Genomic DNA, 24,643 nt, shown 5'->3' with positions numbered 1-24,643 from the left:
AAGCGGGAGTCTGTGAGCTGGGACGACAGATGCACAAAATGTGACTCTCCCCTGAGTGCCCGCGCGAGGCCCCCACACGCACCCCCAGCCACGGGAGCTTCACTGTGCAGCAGGGCAGGGCTGCGGACTGGGGCCATGGGGGCAAACTGAGAACAAGGCGTGTCACCTGTCCCCATGAGCCACCGGGTCCAGGGCCCATTCACTGGAGCTCTCCTTGTCCACTCTGTTAGGCAGCTGTAACAAACGACCATAGACTGGGTGGCTTAAAACAGCAGAAATGGATTCTCTCAACGTTTTGGAGCGAGTCTAAAATCGAGGTGTCCTCAGGGTTGGTTCCTTTCGAGGGAGAATCCCTTCCTGCCTCTCGTCGGGCATCCCGTCCGGTGACCCAGTGACTGGCTTCCTTAGCGTGGGCAACATCTCTCCAATCTCTGCCTCTGTCTTCCCTTGGCCTTCTTCTCTGACTGCCCCGAACTCTCCTCTTCTGATGAGGACACCAGTCAGTAGTTAGGGCTGCTGTGTAAGCCCTGACAGGCTGCTTTTTAGTGTTTTCCTTCTTTGTAATACAAGTGCCTGCCTCAAGCTTTGATTGACATGCATGTCAAAGAGGCATCTACTGGCTATCTCCAATAAACACACCTCCTGCCACGTGACTGGATAAAGAGCCAGGCCACCTCCCCCACTAAGGTTCCTCTGTTAGAGCTCTGGGTTGATTTCAATGACTGACCATTAGGCTGCCTGCTTGTGGGGACAGAGCCAGGAGAGCAGTTTCCAGGCTCTCGTCCTTACGTGGAAAGGTGCTCATTCAGCTAGTAAATGGCCATCAACTGTGATTGGGTGGCCATCAGCTGTGGCTAGTTGGCCGTCAGCTGTAACCAGTGAGCCATTGGCCACTAATATAACTGCCGTGGCTATGCTAGCAGAAAATGGGGGCTAGCAAGAAGATGGTGGCTGAGCCTGCAAGCACAGATTGCAGTTAGCACGGCGGATTGCAGGTAGCAAGTGAGGTGGGTTGGCAGAGAAGTGGACGGCAGGTTGCGGATTGTGTGGCTCCTGCTTCCTGTGTCTCCAACCCAGGCGCCAGCGAGACTATAGTGGTGTGACTCCCCTATCTATGGCTCCGTGGGTGTTCCTGTTTGGCCTCACCATGTCCTGCGTTCTTATATGGGGAGCGGGAGCTGAGACCCCCACATGCCACTCTGCATGACACTGCTCTTATGTTTTAAATTCACCAATAAAGAGTGAGCCCACAAAACTTTAGGCCCCCAGCCTCCACCCAGTAAAAGCAGAACCCCAGGCCTGTGTACCCTCTCCCACTTTGCTGTGGCCCCACATAATTTCCACGTCTTGTAAGTAGTACACCTGCATCTTTCCAAAGCTCCCTGATGGTTGTTGCTGAAGGGTGTCTTGCAATCACAATAAGGACCACAAGGGCTGGTCTAGCCATACCACTGGTTGTTGACAAGCTAAGACCAGTACAAAACAGAGGCCCACTCTAAATGTGAGATGACCTCACCTTGAGAACCTTAACTGATTACACCTGCAAAGGTCCGGTTTCCAAATAAGGTTACCTTCTAAGGTTCTGGGTAGGCATGAATTTGGGGAAAAGGGGGAAATGACTCAACCCGCTATACCAAGAAGTCTCAAGTCACTGAGTAGTGACTCAGGTTCAGGTTCTGTGGGTAATACCTCTGCACAGGTACCAAGCGCCAGGTTCAAAGCCCTGGTTGGCCCTGGAAGCTACTCAGTGGGGGTCAAGTGCTCCAAGGAACTTGGTGAGGGCTCCAGCAGTGGGCCCAGTGGGAGGCTGAGCAGGGAGCCTGTCACCCTGGGCTTGGCCAAGCTGCCAACATCCCAGTGTGGAGGCCACCGGCCAGCGCCCACTGGCTCTGGCACCACGGCTCTGCAGGGCATGCCTGGTCCCCCTCTGCCCAAGAAGCTGCTGCGGCTGGTGGGCAGGGAGGCCTGCTACACCTCAGCCAGGGCTGCGCGGCCACATTCCAAGCCCCATCCAAGCTCCAGCTTCTCTGTCTCTGACTTACGAGAGGAGACTTTACGCAGGAATTCAGTGTCTGGTCAAGGTCCACCTGAGGAACCAGGAAGAGAACCCGGACTCCGGCTGGGGCTACCACGCAGCATTTTTATGTAAGAAAAATCAGAGTTAAACTTGAAAAAGCAAAAACAAAGAACAAGTGGTGGGCAGGGGAAGGCTGTGGCCCCCTGCAGGGGACACTGCAGTCCCCAGGCTCATGCCTGCTAAGGGAGCAGCACCACAGCCATGGGAAGAGTGAGCACAAGATGTCACGCTCTGGACCGTCCCAGGCACAGAACCACGGGAACGTTAGTTTTAACTTAAGAGCATGTGAGACACAATTTGGCTCAGGCTGGGACAAATCAGAAAACACATAAGAAATACCTCGTTTTCCTAAATGAGCAGGAAACAAAATTGGATAGCGCTCCTGCTTCCCCCCAAAGAGCCCTGGAAGTACCCCAAGGGCATTCCCCTGGGACGCAGCTCATATTACACGATGCCCTGTGAGTACCTGGCCGCTGAGCAGCGCCAGGCACTGGGCCCACAGGTGAGAAGGCCAGGGTCCCTGCAGCAGACCCCTCACCTGCCTCCTTGGACCATGGGAGGCTGAGGGCTTGATGCTGGGAAGACCAAGGAGCAGGCAGCTCAGGGGAAGCACCACCCCCGCGAGGGACAACCGAGCTGGGAATGGGACCTGGAGGGAGGGTGAGATTTGCCAGTCTCCTGAGGAAAGGGTGATGTGGGCAGAGAAGAGTCAGGTAAGTTTGGGGCTGGTGCACAGTGTGTATGTGAAGGGTCTCCAAGGACGGCAGGCTTTGTGCAGCGCACTGAGGAACCACTGTGTGTGGGGAGGAAGGAAATGGCCACAAGTCAGAAAACTCCTGCTGGCCGGAGGCGGATTCCAGTCGGATGTGACAGAGCTTTAGGCTGAGACTGGTGGGGGCTCCAGCAGTGGGCCCGGTGGGAGGCTGAGCGAGGAGCCTGTCACCCGGGCTTGGGGACTACTGGGCTGGGGGAGGGGGGACATGTAGGAAGACACCTTCATTTCCTGCTTGAGCACCGACCAAGAACTGGGGGAGCAGCCTGTTCAGGAAGCAGGAAAATGATGAGTCTACTCTGGGAAAAAAATCAAACAAATCAAACAAAAGGAGTCATTGTGAAAATGGCCAGGTGGTACAACCCTCAGACTTTGGGAACCCATCCCCCAACCCCCCATTAAAAGGAAAACAAATAATGGGAGTTGATAAGAAAACAGAAATTGTCATCCTACGGGAGTGACGAGTGGTCTGTTTACAAGCCCACAACTTTCCGAGGCCTGCTTCGGACTCCGCACCTTTCCTACCCATGTGTGTTCTGGAAGTGTTCGGAGGAAGCATCTGCCCCAGAAGATGACATCACTAATGGCACAGTCAATATTTGACACAAATCTATTTAGCAGACACTTGTTGTCACCTAGCAACCTGGTCAGCGGCAAACTGACCACCTCATTCTGAGGCAAGTATAATTAATCCTCTTGTTATGTACTAGGAAGCAAAGGTCCAAAGAGCCACTGACAGCCTTGGGAGAAACGAATAAATGGTAAAGCCAGGCCTCAAGCCCACGTCTGACTCAGAGACTCCGAGCCACACCTGCCATCAACAACAGACCCAAACATCAAGGAACGCACGAAAGGCACTTACCAATCAGATCAATGAGTTGAAACAATTTCAGGCTTAAAGTGATCACAGCGGACAAATCCCCCAAACTGCAATTTATTTGGATTCTGGCTAAATATGATTCATATTATGCTTCTCTCACTTTATATTGTACCATATCCATTTAAAAGGGCCATTTCCCTAACTGAAAGTGAGACATTAAACATATGTGAGCGTGTGCGCACACGCATACACACGTATGCTGTATAAACGTGACACACGCTCACGCGTGGGTATGGGAAAGACCTCTATCTGAAGTATGTCCTCAGTGTAATACTGGGAGAACCAAATCCCATTGCTAATATTATCACAAAAAATAGGTGGGGAGTTTTAAAGATCAATTCATGACAGTGAATGAAGGGCGGCTGGTGGCCCAATGGTTAGAGCGCAGTGCTCATAACACCAAGGTCGCCGGTTTGATTCCCACATGGGCCAGTGAGCTGCGCCCTCCACAACTAAAGTGAAAACAACGCCTTGACTTGGAGCTGATGGGTCCTGGAAAAATACACTGTTCCCCAATATTCCCCAATTTAAAAAAAGACAGTGAAGGAAGCATCATCAAGTGACAGGATGAAAGTACAGGCTCTCACTCAGTGACACCCATCTCAGGATGATTCGGACGCACCAGTCACTCTGCCCAATAACTGGGGTTTCCTCCCATATGTTTCTGTGAGTCACCAGTGTCTAGGGTGGCTTCGTGTAAACACACATCAAGAGCTTGTCCCGTCCCCCCCACCCCGCTGGTGGCTGCCAACAGCGCATACCTCTTCTGCAGCAAACCCAGATGCTGTCGTCACACAAGCCACACAGCAGGAACCGTCTGGGCTCTTCTGACCGAGTGACTCACCTACAAAACCTAAGCGACACAGGTCAGGCTCTTCTGAGAGAGAACACCTACATAAAGGCCTCTGTAAAGACAAATTGCTCAGGAATGTTCCTAATTGCCTGTTTTCCTCAAAACCATAGTCAAAAAGGAATGAAACCAAATTAGTCATCATATTAAAAATCCTGCTTTCTCCCAAGCAGCATGATTCTGTAAGATATCCAGGTTTGGGTTTTTAGTGCAAACGTTTAAAAAATGTTTATGCCTTAAACTGAGTCATATGCTGAAGTTGTTACTTTCTGCTGGTAGTTTTATACTTTCCTCAGTTCTTTCAGCCCTAAAGAAATGGACTGTAACATTGATTTATAGTAAGAAATCCGTATTTGCTCTTCACCATCATTCCTGGTACATAAAACCTTTGTAATTTCCTTTCTAAGAGCTCCGGGCATCTTTCTGTTACAGTATCTAGTTCTGTTTCTGGCTCCTGAAATAGCTCCAGCACATGTGGGTGAAAATGGGTGTCATTCATAACAAGCCCCTTACAACAGCACCAGAGTTTGTACTAATAGTGGATTGGTGTGGGGGTTCCTGGACAGCTCCTGATGGGGGCTAGTTGCCAGGGGAACACACCACGTGACCACACCGTTGGCATTTTCAGGCCCACCCCCAATATCCGGGGACAGGAGCTGGGCTGGAGGCTGAATCAATTGCCAGTGGTCAACGATTTACTCAATCACGACTATGTAATGAAGCCTCCAGAAATATCCCAAAGTTTGGCATTCTAACTGTGGAATTCAGAGGGCTCCGACGTTGCTGACCACGGGGAGCACCTGGGAGAATGAGGCACCTGGCGAGGGCATGGAAGCTCCTCCCTCCACCCCCAAACCCTGCCCTAAGCGTCTCTGCCATCTGGCTATTCCTGAGTTGTATCCTTTATTAGAAACCAATAATCTGGTCAGCCAGCTTTTCCTGAGTTCCGTGAGCCACTCAAGCAAAATAATCCAACCCTCGAGAGGGTCATGGGAACCGAGCATTTGTAGCCAGTTGGTCAGAAGCACAAGCAACTGCCCGGACTTGCGACTGGCATCTAAAGTCGTGAGAGTGGGGGGCAGCCTTGTAGGACTGAGCCCTTTAGCTGTGGGATCTGCCGCCATCTCCAGGTTGATAGTGGCAGAACTGAAATTAATTGCAGGCCACCCAGAACCGGCTGTAGAATACAAAATTGCTTGGTGTGGGAAAAATGCCCACACACCTGGTCTCAGTATTGTGAGAGCAAAGGAGAAAGAGCGTTTTCCTAGGAACAGACTCCTTAGCCTTCCAAAGAAGTGCCTTTATTTATTTAGACTTAGGAAAGAAAAAAAGCTCTAGAAAAAGGAAATTTCAAAATCCTCCTAGGTCTTTAGTGAGGGCCCGGGTGCAGTGAGCGGTTCTGCAAGGGTCCAGACTGGAGTCTTACTGTCACTGGCGGTCACTTCCAGGTTGTGAGCACAGTTCTCCCCGAGTCTCTCGACCGTCCCGCTTTGGACCCTAGCGATTGGCCTGAGCGACTTCTCGGCTCTCGGTCAGCGCCGTCCCCCTGTGCCAGCTCTTCATCGTACCTACAGACACAGAAACAAAGAAACATCTCCAGGATTTGGAGCCAAGCACAGTTGTTGGGCTGCGGTGACCTGGAGAAGCAGCTGGATGCTTACCCCCCCCCCCCGACTCACCAGGTGGCCTCGGCAACCCACCAACCACCCCCGGATGCCACAGGGCATGGGTACGACCTTGTTAAGTTGTTACTGGGGACAGTCCCCAACCCCCGCAGCTGACATTTTATACTGGCCATCAGATGGAATTTGAAATGCCCCCAAAGGAAACATGAATGACACCAGGGTAGCGGGAGAGGACTGAGGACGGCAATTCTTACAGCACCTGAGGGGCAGGTGTGACTGACCCCACTTCAGACAGGGAACAGGGGGTGTGAGAGGAGGGGGCCGGGACAGGGGGAGTCAGCAGGTCGCTCACAAGGAAGGCCAGTGCCAGCCTCCACCAGCCGCCCTCCCCACGCACATGTACGTATCAGGCCTGCGCATGATGACCTGGGTAGGAGGTACAGCCAGGGCTCCCGCTGCAGAAAGAAGCGGCCTGGAACCTCGGTGTCCCAACCAGCTACAGCATCTGGGTGGTCCCTGGCCTCTTTCATGGCGGTGGGGCCCCCCTCACAGGTCCCCTGAGGGCTGTGAAGTGGGTCACACCTGTTACAGGCCCTGCACCGCATGGGCTCTGCTGGATGGGGTCTCCTTTCCCCACAGGTGATTTCACATCACCCTCATGAACCCCGCTTCCTACTTGAGGAAACTGGGGCTCAGAGAGGCTTACTCAGTGCCCTAAGGTCACACAGCTGGTGCGTGTGCTTTAAATAAAGAGGGAGGACTATATCAAGGCCCAGGCTTCAGGGTCCTAGTCGGGCCTTTTCACCGTGCAGATCAGAGTGTGAAAACTTTCTGCTCGCTGCTGAAGTACGTCCACAGGTGCTGTGTGTTGCTGACCACGTCTTGACCGAGGACCGTTATACACACACGCACATCACACGCAAAGGGTACTAAGACGCGGCTCCACGGCACCTGCTGAATTTCCCTAATCGCTGCAAAAGGGTCTTTGTTATGGGTTTCCTCCCAGAATCAATCTGCGGATTGAGTGCAGTGTGGGATCGCAACGTCTGCGGCAGAACAACGTCATGTCTGCACTGTGCTTCGGGTCGCAAACTGGGGGCGGGAAGGGAAGGGGAGAGGGGAAGGCCCGTCGGCTGACTGTTCCCCATGCGGTAGGTGTACAGGGTTTCCCTCTGTCTGGATGGAGACGTCAGGAAGACAACACGTGGGCCCTCTCTCGTCCTCGCCTCCCTGGGATGCTGAAGGCTCTGCCTGCCGACGTTTCTCCCAAGAAGCCGCCCTGGCCTCTCCCACCCAAGGTGCTAGCGCCCTCAGGCTCCCCATTCATGTTACCACTCTATTGCCTATTCCGTGTCTCCATGGGCGATTGAAGGGCTGGAGCGACCCACGCCGCCTGGTTCATGGGTGCCCCCAGCACCTCCTTCCTGGGAGCGGGTGTGTAGTAAGAATCTGCTGGATGGAGGGAAGACCCACGTATGGGCTACCAGTTTCACTCAGCATTTTGCTGGTCTGTGCAGCTTAACAACACAAAACAAACAGAACTGAGCATTTGGCAAGCAGCTGGCTTCTGGGATGGGCTGTGCCCAGGGATGGTGTGGCCACTGATGGAGCTAATTACAGGGGTAATCAGACAGGATGCTCTTGTCAGCACCTTCTTAACAGCAGGGGGGCAGAGTCCGGTCCCTGCCTGCATTCAAGACGGCCCTTCAACAGCTATAAAAGCCGAGCCACTCTGGACTGCCCTGGAGGGAGCAGACGCAGTGCCAGGCCTGTGGCTCGAACGCCAGAACGGCAGCAAGAGCACCTGTTTGTGGATGCCAGGGCCAGCAGTGTGACTTGGGCAAGTTAAACTGCATCCCGCAGGGCTCCCCCCCACTCCCGAGGTCCGCCCTCCCCTTCCCAGTTCCCCCCTCCTCTCCCCAGGTCCCCCCCACTCCCCAGGTCCCCCCCACTTTCCAGGTCCCCCCCTCCCTTGCCACATCCCCCCTCCTCTCCCCAGGTCCCCCCACTCCCCAGGTCCCCCCTCCTCTCCCCAAGTCGCCCCCACTCCCCAGGTCCCCCCTCCCCTCCCCAGGTCCTCTTGCCCCTCCCCTAGCAGCAGCACCAACTGCTGCCAGATACCACAGCTGGAGGCCAAAAATGTGCTTCTTGACTTTGAGGAAATGTGAAGCAGTGGGGGAGCAAGTCCTGAAGGAAGTGCTTAGCTCTGCACTGCAGCCTTCCTCAGTTAGAGGAATGGGGGCAGGCCAGCCAGGCGTGGGCTGAGGCTTGAGTCCAAACCCCGGCTGACAGCTGTGAGCCTGGGCTCTGCGTGCGTGTGCGTGTGTCAAGTTCACTAACTAGTTCACCCTTTGTTTCTTAAGAATGCAAATTAAACACAGGTCTTTACTGTTACAGAAGCGTGTGGTGCGATGCTAACACATACAGGCGCTCAGTTCGGGGTGCCATCTTTTCCTCTTTTCTTTGGCTCCCCTTTCACACCCCACAGCAGTGGCACCGTGCTGACAACCCAGTACATGTCCTTCCACACTTCTGATAAGCCACCACACACGGAGATGAATGTCCCACGAAGGGGGAAGGGGTGCTGAAGTCACTGCCTGTTTCCCAAGGATTATAAGCTCCGCCCCTTTCTGCAACAAGCTGTCCTGCCGCCTCAGGCCCCGCAGCAGAGCCACAGGCCCATCTGTCTCACAGCTGCCAACAGTCTGCGGTAGGAACGAATCATACTTTGTTCAACCACTGCCAGCCTGATGGGCGCTCCCTCGGCTCCCATTTTCTCACTACCAACATGTCACTTAACTCTCTAAGCCTTTGTTTCCGCATCTGTCAAATGGAGCTAATGATAACACTTACCGCATAAGGCTGCTGGGGAAACAAAACGTGACAATGTGTGTACAGCACTCAGCAGTTTCTGGCATGTGGTGAGCCCTAAATGTTACCTATTACCATTTCTTCCCAACTCTGTAAGAGCGAGCGAATAATCCCATTCAAAAGATGTGCAAACTGAGGCTCAAAGTGCTGCAGAGTTCTGCAAAGTCACACAAGTCTAAGTGGTAGCACCAGGCCTCTCCGCCCAACAGTGACCTGTGTGAGGATAAGCCATGGATGTCTCCTGTGGCCACTGTCCAGAAGCTCACCAGAAGCTCAGCTGGTGCCTGGTATGTGGCAAGTGCTTCATTAATATTTATTTATTATTTTTTGTTGTTGTTGTTGTTGTTGTGGTTGAGAGCCCACTGGCCCATGTGGGAATCGAACCGGCAGCCTTCGGAGTTAGGAGCATGGAGCTCTGACCGCCTGCGCCACCCGGCCGGCCCCATTAATATTTATTAAGCAACGGGCCAGCAAAGGCTTGGTTTCGCACCCAAACTTTCCTAGCCCATATCATGAATATATGAAATACTCTGCCCACATGTACCCAGAAAACCCAAGTTGGGCCTTCGCACCCCTCAGTTGGAGACACACAGGGATGACGGCACAGTCACATGCAAACTTACAGAATTTCGTAATTGCCAAGAACTTCCTTTGGGGGTGACTTGTTCCATTTACAGTCTGGAATTTCGCCATTAGGGACCGCGATATTGAGGGTGTCGTTAATCAGGTTATACTTAAGGATTCGATCGTTGGCGGTGCTGGAAGTGAGTGATGGGGATGCATTCACCTGCGAGGAAAGAAACCGCGTCCTTCACTTGTATCTCTCACTGCTTTGGAATGAAACGTGCGCTGCAGAAGGCTACCACGCGTTCAGGTAAAGTCAGCATCCTATGATGTTAATATCTAACGTCTTCAGGGTACCTTTTTCAGGAAGCAGTTTGTGATCAACTTTTATTAGCTGTTCGAGGAACTAGAAATAATATTTAAAGACAGGAGCTACAAATCGGTCATCACACAAAAAAGAATTTTAGGTCAAGCTGTACCACGAACATAACGTCTGTGTGTACCGTGGATGAGCTCAGTCTGCGCACCAAAAGCCACCCAGAGCTTTGCCAGAACTAGTGAACCAAATGACCCCGAACACACAGCAGCGGGGGGTGGAAGTAAAAGGTAACGGGCCCCGTTTTTGCTAAGAGTAATACCTCACTAATAAAGCAATAACCTGACCCAAATGAAGAGCCCATCAACAAAAGGGACGGCATACCAGAAGGCCTCTGAGCAGCTAAGCAATGTCACAAAATCCACGCGTTAAATGCAGACATTACTCCGTGGCAAGTCCCACAGGCCCTCAGTCACCACCTAGTTACTCTTACTTTAGGCACAGTTGGAATGACCTTGGCGAGCTGTTTCCTGAGGCCATGGGAGCAGAGGGAGCAAATCTGTAAGTGGCTCAGGTTTCCCCCAGATGGCCAGTGTGTCCTGTGGACATCCAATGTGCAGGGGGCACAGCGTGCAGGGGCCTCGGGTGCCCCGAGACTCCTCCCACGTCATAAGACCCTAATTCTTATTATAAATGTACTGAAACTAAGACGTTATTATGGTAGAAGTAATATTCCCAATTAAGAGCTTAGTACATCAAGGAACGCTTGACTTCCATTCAAGTTCCTCTGTTTAAGATGGGAGAAAACATTTTATTAATGTCTATCTATGGATCTCTCTCTCTCTCTCTCTGCACCCCTCCCCCACCTCTACACACACACACACACACACACACCCCTTTGGCAGTATCACCAGTGAGTAACTTAGAAAGCACTGTTATGGAACACAGTTCGCTCTCTGATAACCCGGCTCTTCCAGAAGCTTCCTGCAGGGTTCCTGCTGACTTTCCCTACAAAGGGCCACTCACCACAACTTGTTCTTGAGACATGGCTTTCCTGGCTCAAAATGGGACTGAGCTAAAGGGTCCGCACAGCGCACCTTTCTGTGAGCGTGGTGAGAAGACGTGGTGATCAGAGGTACACACGGGAGATGAACTCACAGGACGGACGGCCTCCATTCTGACGGCGGGTCTACCCCTGTGTCGGCTCAGAAGCCTGAGCTCCTGCTCCCAGTTGCAGAGCGAAGCAGGTGGGTTCCATATCTGGGCCTCAGCGGCTGCGCCAGCGCCCACTGCATGGACGCAGTCACCCAGACTTGCCACAGGAAAAGGGTGTATACACATCGCCATTTCTAGAGCTTTCTACAACAGCCGCCACTATATCCCGTCTATGCCTTGAAACAGGAAGACGAATCCACTTCCAAACTCTGCCTTCATCCAAAGAAGATAAGGTTCCTTATCTCTGGATGGTATGCCACCACTTCCCAAGGGCTTCCAGGTCGGTGAGCTCCTTTCCTGAACAGGAATGACGTCCCCCAGGAGGACAGGGCAGGGCCTCTGAGCAGACGCATCCGGAAGCGCCATGGAGCGTTGGGGCACGCGGGCCACGGAGCGCCCTCTGTAGCGGGCTCACCGGAGGTGAGAGGCCCAGAATGGGCCCGTTTTCACCATTAGCAAATGGACAAACCTGAACACCTGTCCCCTTTACGCTGTCAAAACTCATCGGACGCCCCCGTCCTGCCGCCCGGGCTGAGGAACGTTAGGCTGGGGGACGGCCGAGCCGGAAGCCGGGCAGTGGCCCGGGGAGGACTGTGGGGGAGTTACCTCGATCAGCCAGGGCTTCAGCCTGTCGTCCACGATGATGTCGTAGCCGTAGCACTCAAAGCAGTGCTTGTCGTTGTTCATCACCGGCTGCAGGGAGAGTGAGCGCGGTTACGGGCCAGCGTCAGAGGGGCCAGCGAGACCAGCGTCTTGGAGACGCGGGACCCTCTGCACAGCTGTGACATGCTGCGTCTCACTTCTGGGACCAGCGGGTCCCCACCTCCACCCCCAACACCTGCTGCCTTCGTCCCTCCCTTTCTCCCTCCCTCCCTTCCCTCCCTGGATCCCCCTCCAGGGCTCAGAGGTGGACGCCTTCCTCAACCTTGGAAAGGGATTTAGGAAGCAGCCACTGGTGCCCCCAGGTCTCACTCGTCAGAGGCTGGATGACTAGCGATGAACCTCTTTCTGGCAGCAGACTGTCCTCGGAGGGGACAGAAGTCCAGCTCCAAGCCCGGCGCCCAGAGTCAAGCCTGCGCAGCCTCATCACAAACCAACCGACACCACCCCAGGCGGCTGGGTCCCTCTCAGGCCCTCAGGGAAGCAGGGTGCCAGCTCACGAACCTCCATTCTCTGGGACAAAAGTCAATCTGTTTACTTAAAATTTCTGGATTTTCAATTTTCAGTTCCATTTCATAAACTGTTCTCCAGGGGCATAAAAATCCCACCAGCCGCTTGTTTACAATGCAGGTTCCTGGACCCTCCCCGGGCTGCCTGGATTAAAGCCTGTGGGAAAGGCCCAGCGAGCAGTGTCACACGGTGGGTGAAGCACACAGTGAGCTCACCACAGTGAGGCCTTTTTATGTAGCGGATGCGTGCATCTACTTAAAACACCGGATTTAACACAGGGCACTCCTGAAGGGGAGAGCCGCGTCCAGCCTCTCACTCACTGAGGGAGGAGAACGAGGCTCGGGTGGGTTTCCTCATGTGACCTAGTGGACTTGCATTTCCACGAGAGCCTGCTGTGCTAAGCCCAGCCAGCGCTGGCCCACTGTCCCCCAAAGCGTCTGCAGGACAGGGAGTCACTAACCCTTCTCCTCCCCGCAACCCCGCTGTCTCAGGCCCTCTGAGCTGTGGTCCCAGCCAGCCTCTCCATCCTGTCCCATGTTCTGGGTGTGGGGCCCCCCAGCGTGGGCCAGGAGCCCACCTCATGCATCACTGCAGCCGTCTGCTCCCCTGCCCACCTCTCCCCTGGAATCTCCGAAGGCAACACACCTGGTAAAAACAGGGAGACTAAATATTTGCTAAGAGAAGAAAACTGAGTAAGTAAACCCTTGCTCCAAACTCCCTTGGAGACTTAGAAATCCAACAGCTTCTCAGCTCGAGGCCGAGGCCCGGGAAACCTCAGCAGCCCTGGCCAGAGGATCAAGCCGAGAGGCAGGCGAGGGCTGGGGCCAGATCACAGGTTTTCAGATAAAACAGCCAACTAGTGCTCAAAGCTCTGCCAATACAGGGGCAAGGAGAGGGCTAGGAAGGGAAAGGCATTACGAGTCGCACAGTCACATGTCAACTGACTGCAAGTTTACTTCTGTCCCAATCATTAAGTCAACTTCTGCAGTGCAGGGTCACACACCAACCGTGTGACATCGGTGCCTGGGACCGAATTTCACAGAGGCGGCCCCTGAGGCTGTGGGAGGGTGGGCACTTGTGCAAAATCACTTGCTGACAGACCGAAATCTCCCGAGCCCAGAACTCCACGCCCACTCCCCACTGTGACCTCCCCACCCAAGCCATTGAGGTTCAGAAGGCTTCCATGGGGTAAGAGTCGTAAAACAGCCCCTAAGACATGTCTCCAACAATGAACAAGATTAACTAGATACTGGGTTTCTGTTTTTCTGGTGTTAAAACTGGGTTTTCCTTTTTCTGTAAACCAAAGGCAAAGAATGAAAGCACGTGAAGTGCTTACGTAGCACTTTGGGAAATAGGAAGAGCTCAACTCAAGACACGAGGAAGTCAGGGAGCCCACCGGAAGGGTCACCTCTTTCTATCTGTACTTCTCTTTGCGTGGTTGTTTCAACCAAGCTTTCCACACACAGGTGGAATCAGTACAAGCTGGCGTTTTCAAAGGTAAACATGGCAGAGAGGGCCTTACTCTCCCCGAGGCAGCAACGGCACACGCTCGCAACGCCGTGGAGTGGAGGACGCTCTTTCTCACACCCCTCAACTCCAAGTGTGGGGGACACCTACTGCAGTCAGCCATGGTGGCGATTCTGTAAGTTTTGAACACACTCCACGGGATGTGTCACTGGCTCTAGGCCCAGGCTGTGTGTGTGTGGGTGTGTGTGTGTGTGGGTGTGTGTCCACAAGTCCAGCAAAGGGGGCCAGTCTGTCAGGAGCCCGCTCAGCAGGCCGAGGCCCCCACACCTGTCCCTTCACTTCCTGGCTCCAGGGCCTGAGCCCCCATTTTGTTTTTGGGTCATTGGGGGTGACAAACACCTCAGAGGGCCCGTATGTGAAGCACTGAAAATAGCGGCCTGCATGCTGGTGCTCTAGTTTATTCCTTTCCTTTCCCTCAAAAATAGCTGTGCACCAGATTTAAAACTGGAAGACAAAACACAAAAACTGTAAATTAGCCAACAACCATGAGACCTGAAGTTAATAAAAAAGTGGGTTATCCACCATGAACCAGCAAAGCAAGAAGCCTAAAAATGAAGCGGCTGACATAAGTCTTCCTCCGAAACATCAGCTTATGCCAAAATATTCACTGTGGATTCAACGGGCACAGAAGAGCTGAGGAAGCTGTCAAGGGCACGCTCCCGCGCCCGTGGCCACAGCAAAGGGACTGGCTCCTGGACACCCAGGGCAGCACCTGGCTGGAAGTGGCCCTCTCCCCTCACGAACCTGCCTCAGCCTCTGGCAGACCAGCAGGAGGCGAGACCGTGAAAACAGGTACTTTTAGCACAGAACGAGCAGCGCCCCAGCGCCCCAGCGCCTGCCGGGCTGTGTCCCGCTGGCCCTGTCCCCGTACTCACGGCCACAGCCTTCAGCGACTGCACAATGATCCAGTGGATCTCATCGAACAGCTTGGTGGTCACCTCCTTGCCTCGGGTGCTCTCCAGGTAGAGCCGCAGGTTGTTCACAGTCCACTTGCCCCCGTGGATGTGGTTGTAGTCTTCCTGGCAAAGGCATCAGGGGTGGGAGTCTCAGGCAACGTGACCGAGGAACCCAGGACCCAGGGGGATCTGGGCCTCCTACATGCGCCTGTTTTTAAAATACTCAAGTCTGGAATATTCTCGCAATGAGTCACTTATGCCTTGCAGCATATGCTATAGAAGGCGGCCCCTAACCCCCATTCAAGACCAAGGTACCTCTTACCCTCACGCTGGAGGCTCCAGCCACCCTGACCTCCTGCCAGCTCCTGCACTGCTCCATCCTGCCACAGGACCTTGGCACAGGCTGGACCCTCCACTAGAACGCTCTTTCCCCACCTCCACCTGGGTAACCCCTGCTCATACTTCAGGTCTCTGCTCAAGCCCCACTTTGGTAGGGAGGCCTTCTCCAACCACCAGGACAAGGGGACTCTCTCATTCCAGGCTCTTCTCCATCTGCATTCCTTACTTTCCGAGCACACATCTCGGGTGGGGATTCCATGTTCATCAGTGTGGTTATTGATGACTGTCTTCCTTCCCCAGACTCGAGGCTCCATGAGAGTGGGGACCAAGGCAGTTTTGCCCATCACTGTAGCCCAGCACTTAGCATGGGACCCACCCAGACGTGCGCTCAGTAAGTATTTACTCAACAAATGACTAAGCACGAGCGCTCTCACGTAATCCTCCCAACAACTCTCTAACCTAATAATATCGTCTCCTTTTACAACGGGAGAAACTGAGGCTCTGAGAGTCCAATTAACTTGCCCAAGGTCACAGAACTAGAGGCAAGGCTTGAACCTGGGGCTTCCTTTGTCCCCACCGCAGGCTACTTCAGCTGACGGCCCAGGACAGCCACACCAGATACTCAGGGCTCCCACTCCCTGTTAGCACAGGGCATCCTGATATCACCCTCCCGCCTGCCCACCCTCTCCTGCAGAAACAGAAAGAGACCCACGACATCGATCCGTTTCCTTCCGCTCGTGTGAGCAGAACCACTTACCCCGTGCTTCTGAATGGCAACGTTGGTGAGATGAACAAACATGTTGTCCAGCTCGCTGGTGCGGGGGGTGTACTTTACCGTGCAGAAGCGGCAGAACCCCAGCTTGTACCTACGTGGCAATTCGGGGAAATTCAGTCCTCTGAGAAGCAGACGAAAATAGCACCTTGTTCTCCAACAAGAGCTGGGTTTTGTTTGTTTCAAACTTTTAAAAGCACGGCCTTTTAAACTTTTAGGATTCTTTTTTTATAACAGCTTTATTGAGGTATATGTCCTATGTGCCATCTAACTCCCTCACCTAAAGTGTACGATGCAATGGTTTGTGGTGTATACACAGAGTTGTGCAACCATCACCCCACTCAATTTTACAGTATTTGCATCACCCCAAAAAGAACCCCTGGAACCATTAGCAATCACTCCCCGACCCCAGTGCTAGGCGAACACTAACCTTCCTGTCTCTAAAGACTGGCCTATTCTGGGGGTTTCATATAAACAAAATTACAAACTATGTGGCCTTTTGTGCCTGGGTTCTTTCACTGAGCACATGTGCCAAGTTAAAAGAGCTTTTAGTTTTAAGACTCCCACTAGCAAGAAGGTTCGCCATTTTAACCAGTACTGACAATATGCCGGGGGCTGTACAAAGGCCGCGTGTCACCAGCCCTCATACTGGCGCTAAGGAGTAAGTGTGACGTCAGAGCGCCACCTTAAGGATGGAAAGAGAACCCGGGGCTCTTACATGTAGCAGCGCAGCGGACGGTATGTAGACACCAGGACATACAAGCGCAAGTCGAACTTCCTCCCGCCGATTAGTAACGGGTTGTTAATATAGAGCGAAATCACGTAGGCTTCCTTATTGGACTGAGACACAAACCTGAATGCGTCAGAGAAAGCCAAAATTAGAAGGCAAAGACCAAAGGTGCCTTTAGTCGGCTGGTAACCAGCTCCCTGCCTCTCATTAAGAGAGAAGACACAGGTGAGATGGTGTCCACTGGGGACAGTGGCAGCAGCTCCTGGGAACCCGTCAGCGAAGTGCTCCTTGGGCTGACTCCCCCCAGGGGCTAGCAACGTACTGCACAGGAGAGGGAGTCACTGCCACTCCTGGGAACTCCTGACAGGTGAGCCCTCGCCCAACAGAAAGGATCTCACTGACAGCTGTCAAGGACCCCGCAGAGGCGAAGAGTGAGCCCTGAATGGAGTCCTCTGGTATCCTCAGTTCTGGGGGGGCCCAAAACCAGGGAGGAGACTTGATCCAGCCAGCCGCCTAGCGTTACACATACAGTAGTACCGTGGTTTTCTAACATAATCCTTCCGGAAGACTGTTAGCGTTCTGAAACGTTGGAAAACAGCGGACAGCTAGGCCTCAGGATCTTGCACTCAGCGGAATCCGCGTGACATGTTCGACTTCTGAGGCGTGTTCGAAAACCGAAGCATTTACTTCTGGGCTTAAGGCGTTCGTAAACCGAAATGTTCGTCAAAGGAGATGTTCGAAAACCGAGGTACCACTGTACTGCTGTCCGCACACACTGACCAGCGCTTGGTGTATCCCTACCTCACCCATGGGTGGTGCTATCAGTGTCTCCAGTTTACCCAGATGAGGCTTCTCAAAGACAACAAAACGCTCTGACAGTAAGTGTCGGGGATTCGAGTCCCAGGTCATAAGCAGGTACTGTGCCACCTCCGAAATACCATGACCAAATGGGTGTCACACCAACTTTTGGAACAGAGTGGCCTGCAAGACTTCCTGCTCCGGGGACCTTATGCTGGTTTATGCACCACTTCCCTCTGCACCTCGCCTCAAGGGAGAATCTACTATTAAGGAAACTACTGTATCCACAGAGCTTGCCCTGATACCACGACAAATGACGTACACCCGCAAAAGCAAGCGAGGGCCACTCAGCCCTTGGCCAACAGACAGACGCATGCCACGAAGCTGCCAGTGAGGAAGCACATGGAACAGCTGGTTTCCCCACTTACGAGGATGTTTTGCTGTCCCGAGACCACTTTTTGATTTGGGAGAGTTTGTTGATCAGAAAGATGCCCTTGCCCTGGGCTTTGCCACAAGGTTTCATGATCCAGGTGCTGGAGGGGCTTTTCCTGAACTCTTCCACAAACAGGTTGTAGTCGGCGGGCAGCATGTAGGTAACCGGAACAAAGTCTGAAAGGTACAGTAGAGGGGACATGGTGAAGCAGCCCAGCAGCGGCCACAAACAGAAAGCATTGCGACTATTACCCCACACACACGCCCCAAGCCGGCAAGGCCTTCTGCGGTTCGTTCCCTGTACAATGTTACCTTTATTACCTGTGTGCTAAGCACTGTGCAAACCTGTCTCCTCTAATCCCCACAGCACCTGTGAGGTAGGTGTTACCATTCCTTTACCAGATGAGGAAACACAGGCTCAGAGAGGTCACTTACATCATTTTGCCCAGGTATGTCAAGGGATTCTGACACTATCCACCAGTCCAACTTTTATCACCAGACAGGACAGGGACACACGTGCTCCCTGGTTGTCAACAGATGCAGTAACCCTTCGTGGCCCTTCGTAGCTCAGGAAGTGATCCTCCATGCTAAGCGAAGGACATCCTCTCCCTTACAGGAAGCAGACGTGCAGGCACTCATAGAAACAGATTCCAAACTTGGGCACCCACCCCCCATTCTGGAGACACCTGCAATGAAAGAGGCACCCTCACAACTTGCACCAACACGTTCACCCATCAGAACCAACAGTGGCCATCTCGATGCTTTCTGCCCCTGAAGCAAAAACTCAACTATTTAAAAGCTGAGGCCAGCGAAAAAGGCACAAACCCAGATAGAGGTATTTTCCATTCTCATCCTTTTCTGCCAGAGGACTCCCTTCTTTCTCCAGCTCTTTCCTGTATCTTTTAATATTCTTCACCATCAGATCCTTCCGGGTCAGTTCGTAGTGGTTCGGAAAATGGTTGACGATTTGATCGTCTGAGAGCCGATAGCCAGTTTCGACACTAAAGACATTTCGGATGGTTTGCACGCTCATCCTAAAAGAGAAGCACCGGAGGGACATGCAGGAGGCAAGCTCAGAGGGTGTCCACATAGAGGTGTTTTCATTAAAGCCGGGAACTCTGCCCAGAAGCGCTCCCTCAGAGCCCTTACCCACTGCCCTCCATCACCTGAGCCAGGGTACCCACAGGGACACACAATGGGTGTTCAATAAATATTTATCAATTAAAATAGCGTTGAATTCAAATATATGGTGATGGAAGAACTGACTCTGGGTGGTGAACACACAATGGGATTTATTGATGATGTAATATAGAATTGTACACTTGAAATCTATGTAACTTTACTAACAATTGTCACCCCAATAAAGTATAATTAAAAAAAATAACATTGATTATTGATAACCAACTCATGGAAGACAGATTCTTTCAGACTCTGAAGTCAGGAAGTCATTTACACAATATTTGCACCCACAGTCAGAAAGGACAGGGACCCCTTAAAACCAAAGCCCCAGGGGTTATTTTTGGCCTTACTGAGCACTTCACATTCTTGAAGCAATCTCTGACGGTCCAGCTAAACTGGGCTGCACCCCACTGAAGTGAGAAGAGTTAAAAGACAAATAACTTCCTTCTAATCTTCTAAGAAAGCCAGTCAACCTGCCGCTCCCATCCGTCTGTCCTCACCAGCCCCACAGAGGCCAGGCATGAGCAGCAAGGACAGAAGGGCTGGTACTGCAAGGGAGCCCCAGTCACAAAACAGGGCCGGGGGCGGTAGCCTCCAGCTCTGTGGTCCCTGCCCCACCCCCACCCCAGGGCACCAACCTAGAGAGGGGGGCTGGAGCACCCAAAGGGTTTCCTTTGATCCTGTGATCATTAGAAAAAGGACTTTATTTTTTTTTTACTTTTTACTATGGAAAAGCTCAATCATATGTAAAAGTAGGGAGAAAAGTCTAACAGAACCCCATTACCTGGCTTCAACAGTTGTTGCCATGCAGCCCGCCATGTTTTGTCTGTGCCCCACCCACTTCCCAAAAAACTGGCTTGGTTTTCTTTTTTCTTTTTCTCTAATTATAGTTGATAACACTGGCTTGTTTTGAAGCAATTCACAGACATCATATTATTTCATCCAAAATATTCCTGTAAGAATCTCTAACACTCAAGGACTCCTTTTTATATTATACATTATCCTATTTTATACTGATATCACAACTAAAAAAAAAAAAAGCAGAAATTCTTGAATATCATATATTCAGTGTTCAAATTTCTCTAATTGTCTGACAAATATTTTTCACAGCTTGTGAAAATATGCTCCAGGTCTTTGGAGCAGTTGGTTCTCGCTCTCACATCTGTTTAAATCTACACATTCTCCCTCCCTCCTTTCTTTGATTTCTTATGCAATTTACTGGTTGAAGACCCCGTGTCATCTGTCCTGCAGGGTTCTCCCGGGTTCCTTATTTGGCACCCTCCCCTGGCCCCAGCACTTCCTATAAATTAGGAGTCAGACTTAGAAGCGTGATGAGCTGCAGGTGGCTACTGGGTAAGGCTGCGTCCCGGGTGGCTTGTATAGCCACCGGCAGGCACATCCAGCTTGGGGGCCTCTCCCTTTGCGACGTGTCAATGCCCAGAGCAGCGCTGTCCAACAGAAAGAGATGTGACCCATAACTGAGCAGTACAGGTAATTAGGAACCTTCTAGTAGCCACATTAAAAAAGTTTTAAAAAACAGGTGAAAATAATTTAATAATATACTTATTTAACCCAATATATCCAAAATCTTATTATTTCAACACATAATCCACACAACAAGGAGAGATGAGAAGCCTTACATGTTTCTTCAGGCTAAGTGCCCACAGCACGGTGTGTATGTCCTACATCGAGCACGTCCACTGGTACCAGCCACAGTTCAGTGCTCAGAGCCCTGTGGGGAGGGGTTCCCACACTGGACAGGCCTCGGCCCTTATTTCATTAGGGTTACAAAATGGTGACAGTTTACTCTTTCGTTCCTCCTTCATTGATTAGTGGGAATCTTTCTCCAAGGAGAAATTTCCCTTCATCAACGATTTAGATCCCCGAAAAATTGTCCATACAGGAAAGACTGACAAAAACCTGATTCTTTCCCTTTATCAGTTTTCAAAATAATGAGCTGGTTCCCGACCATCCTCAGGTGTGTGACGAGTTGTGTTCTGGACACCAATAACTGCAACACAAACCGCCCAATGTTGGCGACTTAAGACAAGAACCATTTTATTCTATTTCATGGTTTTGGCTCGAGAATTTGGGCAGGGCTCAGCTGAGTGTTCCATGTGGCACTGTCTGAGGTCACGTGGTGGTATGCAACCGGCGGATGAGCTGGTCTGGAAAGTGCAAGAAGGCTTCATTCATGTGTGTGGCACCTTGCTGAGCATGGGTGGCAGGCCGACACAGCTGCAAGTGCCACACGCATCACGTACACGCAGCTTCTCCTGCAAGACAGTCCCAGCAGTCGGGCTTCTCACGTGGCAGCAGCTCGGGGCTCCTGCACAGGGTTCCCAGACAGGAAGTGGAAGCTGCTGGTTTCTGAAGGCCTGGGCCCAGACACCCATCACTTTGGCCTTGCTTTGGCCAAAAAGAACGCGCCACTTCGGAGACAAGTCCTGAAAGACCCTGAGAGCTTGCACCCTCCCTCCTGGACTCCTGCCATCACCACGAGAACAAGGCCAGGCTACCAGGCTGGGAGGCGGTGAGAGATTTGGGGAAGAGAAGCCCCTGTTGTCCTAGCCATGGGCATCCTGACTAGCCAAGCCCCAGCTGAGCCACCAGGTGACAGGAGGTGCATGAGTGAGCCCAGGCAGAGCAGCTAAGTCCTGCCGACCAAAAGAACCACCCAGCCAAAACCAGAAACCCATGGGCAATACAAAATGGCTGTTGCTTGAAGCCCCTAAGTTTTAGGGTGTTTGTTACGCACATTAATTTGGCAATACCTAACCAATACAGCCGCTCTCACAGTCACTGCTTCCACATTTCATGTCGCTTCTACTTCCTGCCCACAGGAAAGCTATTTTTGAATAGTTGTTATCAGAATACAAGTAGTTTCAATAAGATGTTTTTCTTCATACTTGTTATGCAATTTTCCAAACTGCTTTATAATTGTTATAATTATTTTAATGGCTATACTGCAACCCACTCAGTGAACGGATTTACCTTTCCCCAACTATTTACCATTTAGTTGTCTCTACTATGATACCTAACCAATTCTTGTACGTAAGACCTGACAGGACACTTCCTGCTAAAACAAAAGCTCTTAAGATATTAACTACCTAAAATTATACTGTTTAGTTCGTCTCTCATCCTCTTTTTTGTTCAGAATAGCGCCAAAATGCTTATTTGGTATGAAGAAGGGGGACACTCACCTCCTCCCCCAAGCACTGATTACCCCCTGGAGAAGCCAAAAGAACTCACTGAGCTTCTGCTAAGCCCATGACAGAGCCGTGGGCTACAGAAGTAAGTACAAAACTCTGTCCTGCTCAGCCTTTCCTTCCAGAGCGCCTGTGAAACGACTCTGGGTAAATCATTTCACTTTACCGACGAGAAATCAGAATACTAACTAGACGCCAAACCATGTGGGTGCTGAATGACTCCACAAATGTCCGCCCTCCCTGCACTCCACCCTCCGTACGGAAACTCGGCCGTGGGGTACAGTGCAGGTAGCTTTAAATGCCCCTGGGAGCACAGCAAGGTCATCCCCCGATCACCGCGGAAGGTGGAAGCTGGGGCTGCTCTGCTCTGCACCTGGGTTCCGGCCAGGCTCTGGGGATACCGGGATAACCAGGCAAGGTGCTCACTCTCAGGGGTTCACAGTAACATGGAAAGAGGCGACTAGCGGGAGAATCACGGCACGCAGCATCTGCTGCATGACACACGAATACAGCAGTCTGGGAGCCCACGAGAGGCAGAGGTGGCTTCAGGGCGGGCAGCATGTGTGCTGCTGCATGAAGGAGGCCACATCTCTCAAGACAGCGGCGGGACACTGAGTCTTGGGGAGCGGGCGATGTGTAGGGTGGAAAAGCCCCTGGGGACCCTGATGCGCTGCCCCCTAACCTCAAAGACACTGCATGCTCTGGGCCCCGGACTGCAGAGGGTTGGACGGCAGAGGCCACACCAACCAGATTTAGTTTTGTCCTGCGAGCCTGCCAGAGGGTGGAGGCTGCCCTGAGGCAGGAAGCATGCTTCAGAGGCTCTGACTGGCACCTCTGAGGACACAGGACCTCACCGCCAGGAAGGGCAAGAGGGGGCGGGGGGGGGGGTCCAGGACAACTCTCTGGTTCCTGGTTGGGTGCAGTGCCACGCAGGAGGCAAGTGCCAAGTCACGGCTTTGCTTTCCCGACTCTCCTCACTTTCCAGTGTTTTCTTTGAATTAGTCCAAATAGGACCCTCTTGCCATCCAAGAGGGAAGCAAAGGGAAGCACAGAATCCTCTCCCCCAGTCCCTCCTCCGGGCAAGGAGGTCGCTGGCTTCCCCAGGGCAGACCCTGGGCGCCAAGCAATCAGGCACCGAGCGGAAGGAACACTAACCAGAGGGGGCTGGGCTCTGGTTTCTCCCCCAAATTCCCACAGTATCAACCACCCTCAGCTGTTTGATAAACAGAAGTGTGGGCAACTCCACAACGCAGACGAGCCAAGGGCTCCTCATCTGTGCTCCTGCAGCGCCATGGGGTGAAAACTGCGTGATGGGGGGCACATGACGGCTACCTCTGGGCGTGCATCTGTCCCTCAGGTACGAGAACGAGGAGGAAAGCAGGAACACAATCAATGCCTGCCTTTTCATACTCACAGTAAAACTTCCAGTCCTCATTTTCTGTCACTTGGATCCATCCTCTCTTTCAAAGTATTTATCAGCACTGACTTTTCGATATCAGTGACCCATTTCACTTTTCCTGCCATAATCTGGAAGAGATAAGTTCTTAGGGCTTTGAAACTTCTACAGCTTACCCCCACCCAAAGGCATCCTTTACATCCCCAGCTTCCACCCCCCACCCTAAGCTCAGTCCCCGGCTCCAGCAGAGGTTGTGAGTGAGGGAGATTCCGTCCCCCCCAGGGACATCGGGCAATGTCTGGAGACATTTTGTTGGTCACAGCTGGGGCTGTGGGAATGCTGCTAGTGAGTAGAGGCCAGAGATGCTGCCAAAACATCTGCAATGTACAGAATGGCCCCCCACAACAGAGGCCCCAGGTGACCCCCCACCTCTTTCAAACAGCCCAAGGGTCCCTCTGTGAACCTGGCCTTCATCAGGAAGACAATACCCAAGGACCAAAGAAAGAAAGAAACGCAATCTCCCTGCAAACTACAGCTGACCTCTAACAACCATGTAAGGTCATTAACTGACCTTACATCATGATCCAGGTGCAGTCAGCAGTCACCATGGAAACGATGGCCCACGAAGGACAGGAAACTCATCCCCATGTTCTGTACCTCGGCTCCCAGCACTGAGCCAATCCCACACACCTTGTGCAACTCACACCCTTGGCAGTGTCAAAACCCACCGCAGAGGGGAGGTCTCCCTCCCTCTCTCTCTCTCTCCCTCTCCCTCTCTCTCCTCTCTCTCCCTCTCCCCCCCCCTCTCTCCCTCTCTCTCCCTTGTTGATTTCAGCCCAAAGAGCCCTGCATCCCTGACGAATCTGCTCGCGTCCTGCCCCCTAGAGTCCAAATGCAGATGTGGGATTTCAGATGAGAGCCACCCCCAGCCAGGCAGCACCCACACCACAACCACGGCTGCACAATTCATTCACCCCACTTCACACAAATCTCTCCAGGGCAACCTCACACCAGTCCCTGACTCC

General features: G+C 52.4%; 1 protein-coding gene across 14 annotated transcripts in view; it reads right to left on the bottom strand.

The window, feature by feature from the left end:
* Positions 1–5,842: 5,842 nt before the first annotated feature.
* The window catches only part of TTLL1 (TTL family tubulin polyglutamylase complex subunit L1), a 23,719-nt gene continuing 4,918 nt past the window's right edge, over positions 5,843–24,643 (bottom strand). For 3 of the 14 annotated variants that reach the window (XM_081061055.1, XM_081061053.1, XM_081061052.1), the window contains 9 exons: positions 23,637–23,749; positions 18,660–18,868; positions 17,831–18,011; positions 16,593–16,727; positions 15,860–15,968; positions 14,743–14,886; positions 11,777–11,863; positions 9,699–9,862; positions 5,846–6,147 (listed from right to left, as the gene is read on the bottom strand). In XM_081061055.1, the coding sequence (XP_080917181.1) occupies positions 6,018–6,147; positions 9,699–9,862; positions 11,777–11,863; positions 14,743–14,886; positions 15,860–15,968; positions 16,593–16,727; positions 17,831–18,011; positions 18,660–18,867 (1,158 nt within the window). In that variant the 5' untranslated portion in view covers position 18,868; positions 23,637–23,749 and the 3' untranslated portion in view covers positions 5,846–6,017. Of the gene's footprint in view, positions 6,148–9,698; positions 9,863–11,776; positions 11,864–14,742; positions 14,887–15,859; positions 15,969–16,592; positions 16,728–17,830; positions 18,012–18,659; positions 19,015–20,653; positions 21,290–23,636; positions 23,846–24,643 lie in introns of those variants that run through there. The other 11 variants (XM_081061047.1, XM_081061046.1, XM_081061049.1 and 8 more) reach the window with 10 other exon arrangements.

This window comes from Rhinolophus hipposideros, assembly GCF_964194185.1.
Source record: "Rhinolophus hipposideros genome assembly, chromosome: 9".
NCBI lineage: Eukaryota > Metazoa > Chordata > Mammalia > Chiroptera > Rhinolophidae > Rhinolophus > Rhinolophus hipposideros.
This window is presented reverse-complemented; position numbering and strand designations above follow the sequence as displayed.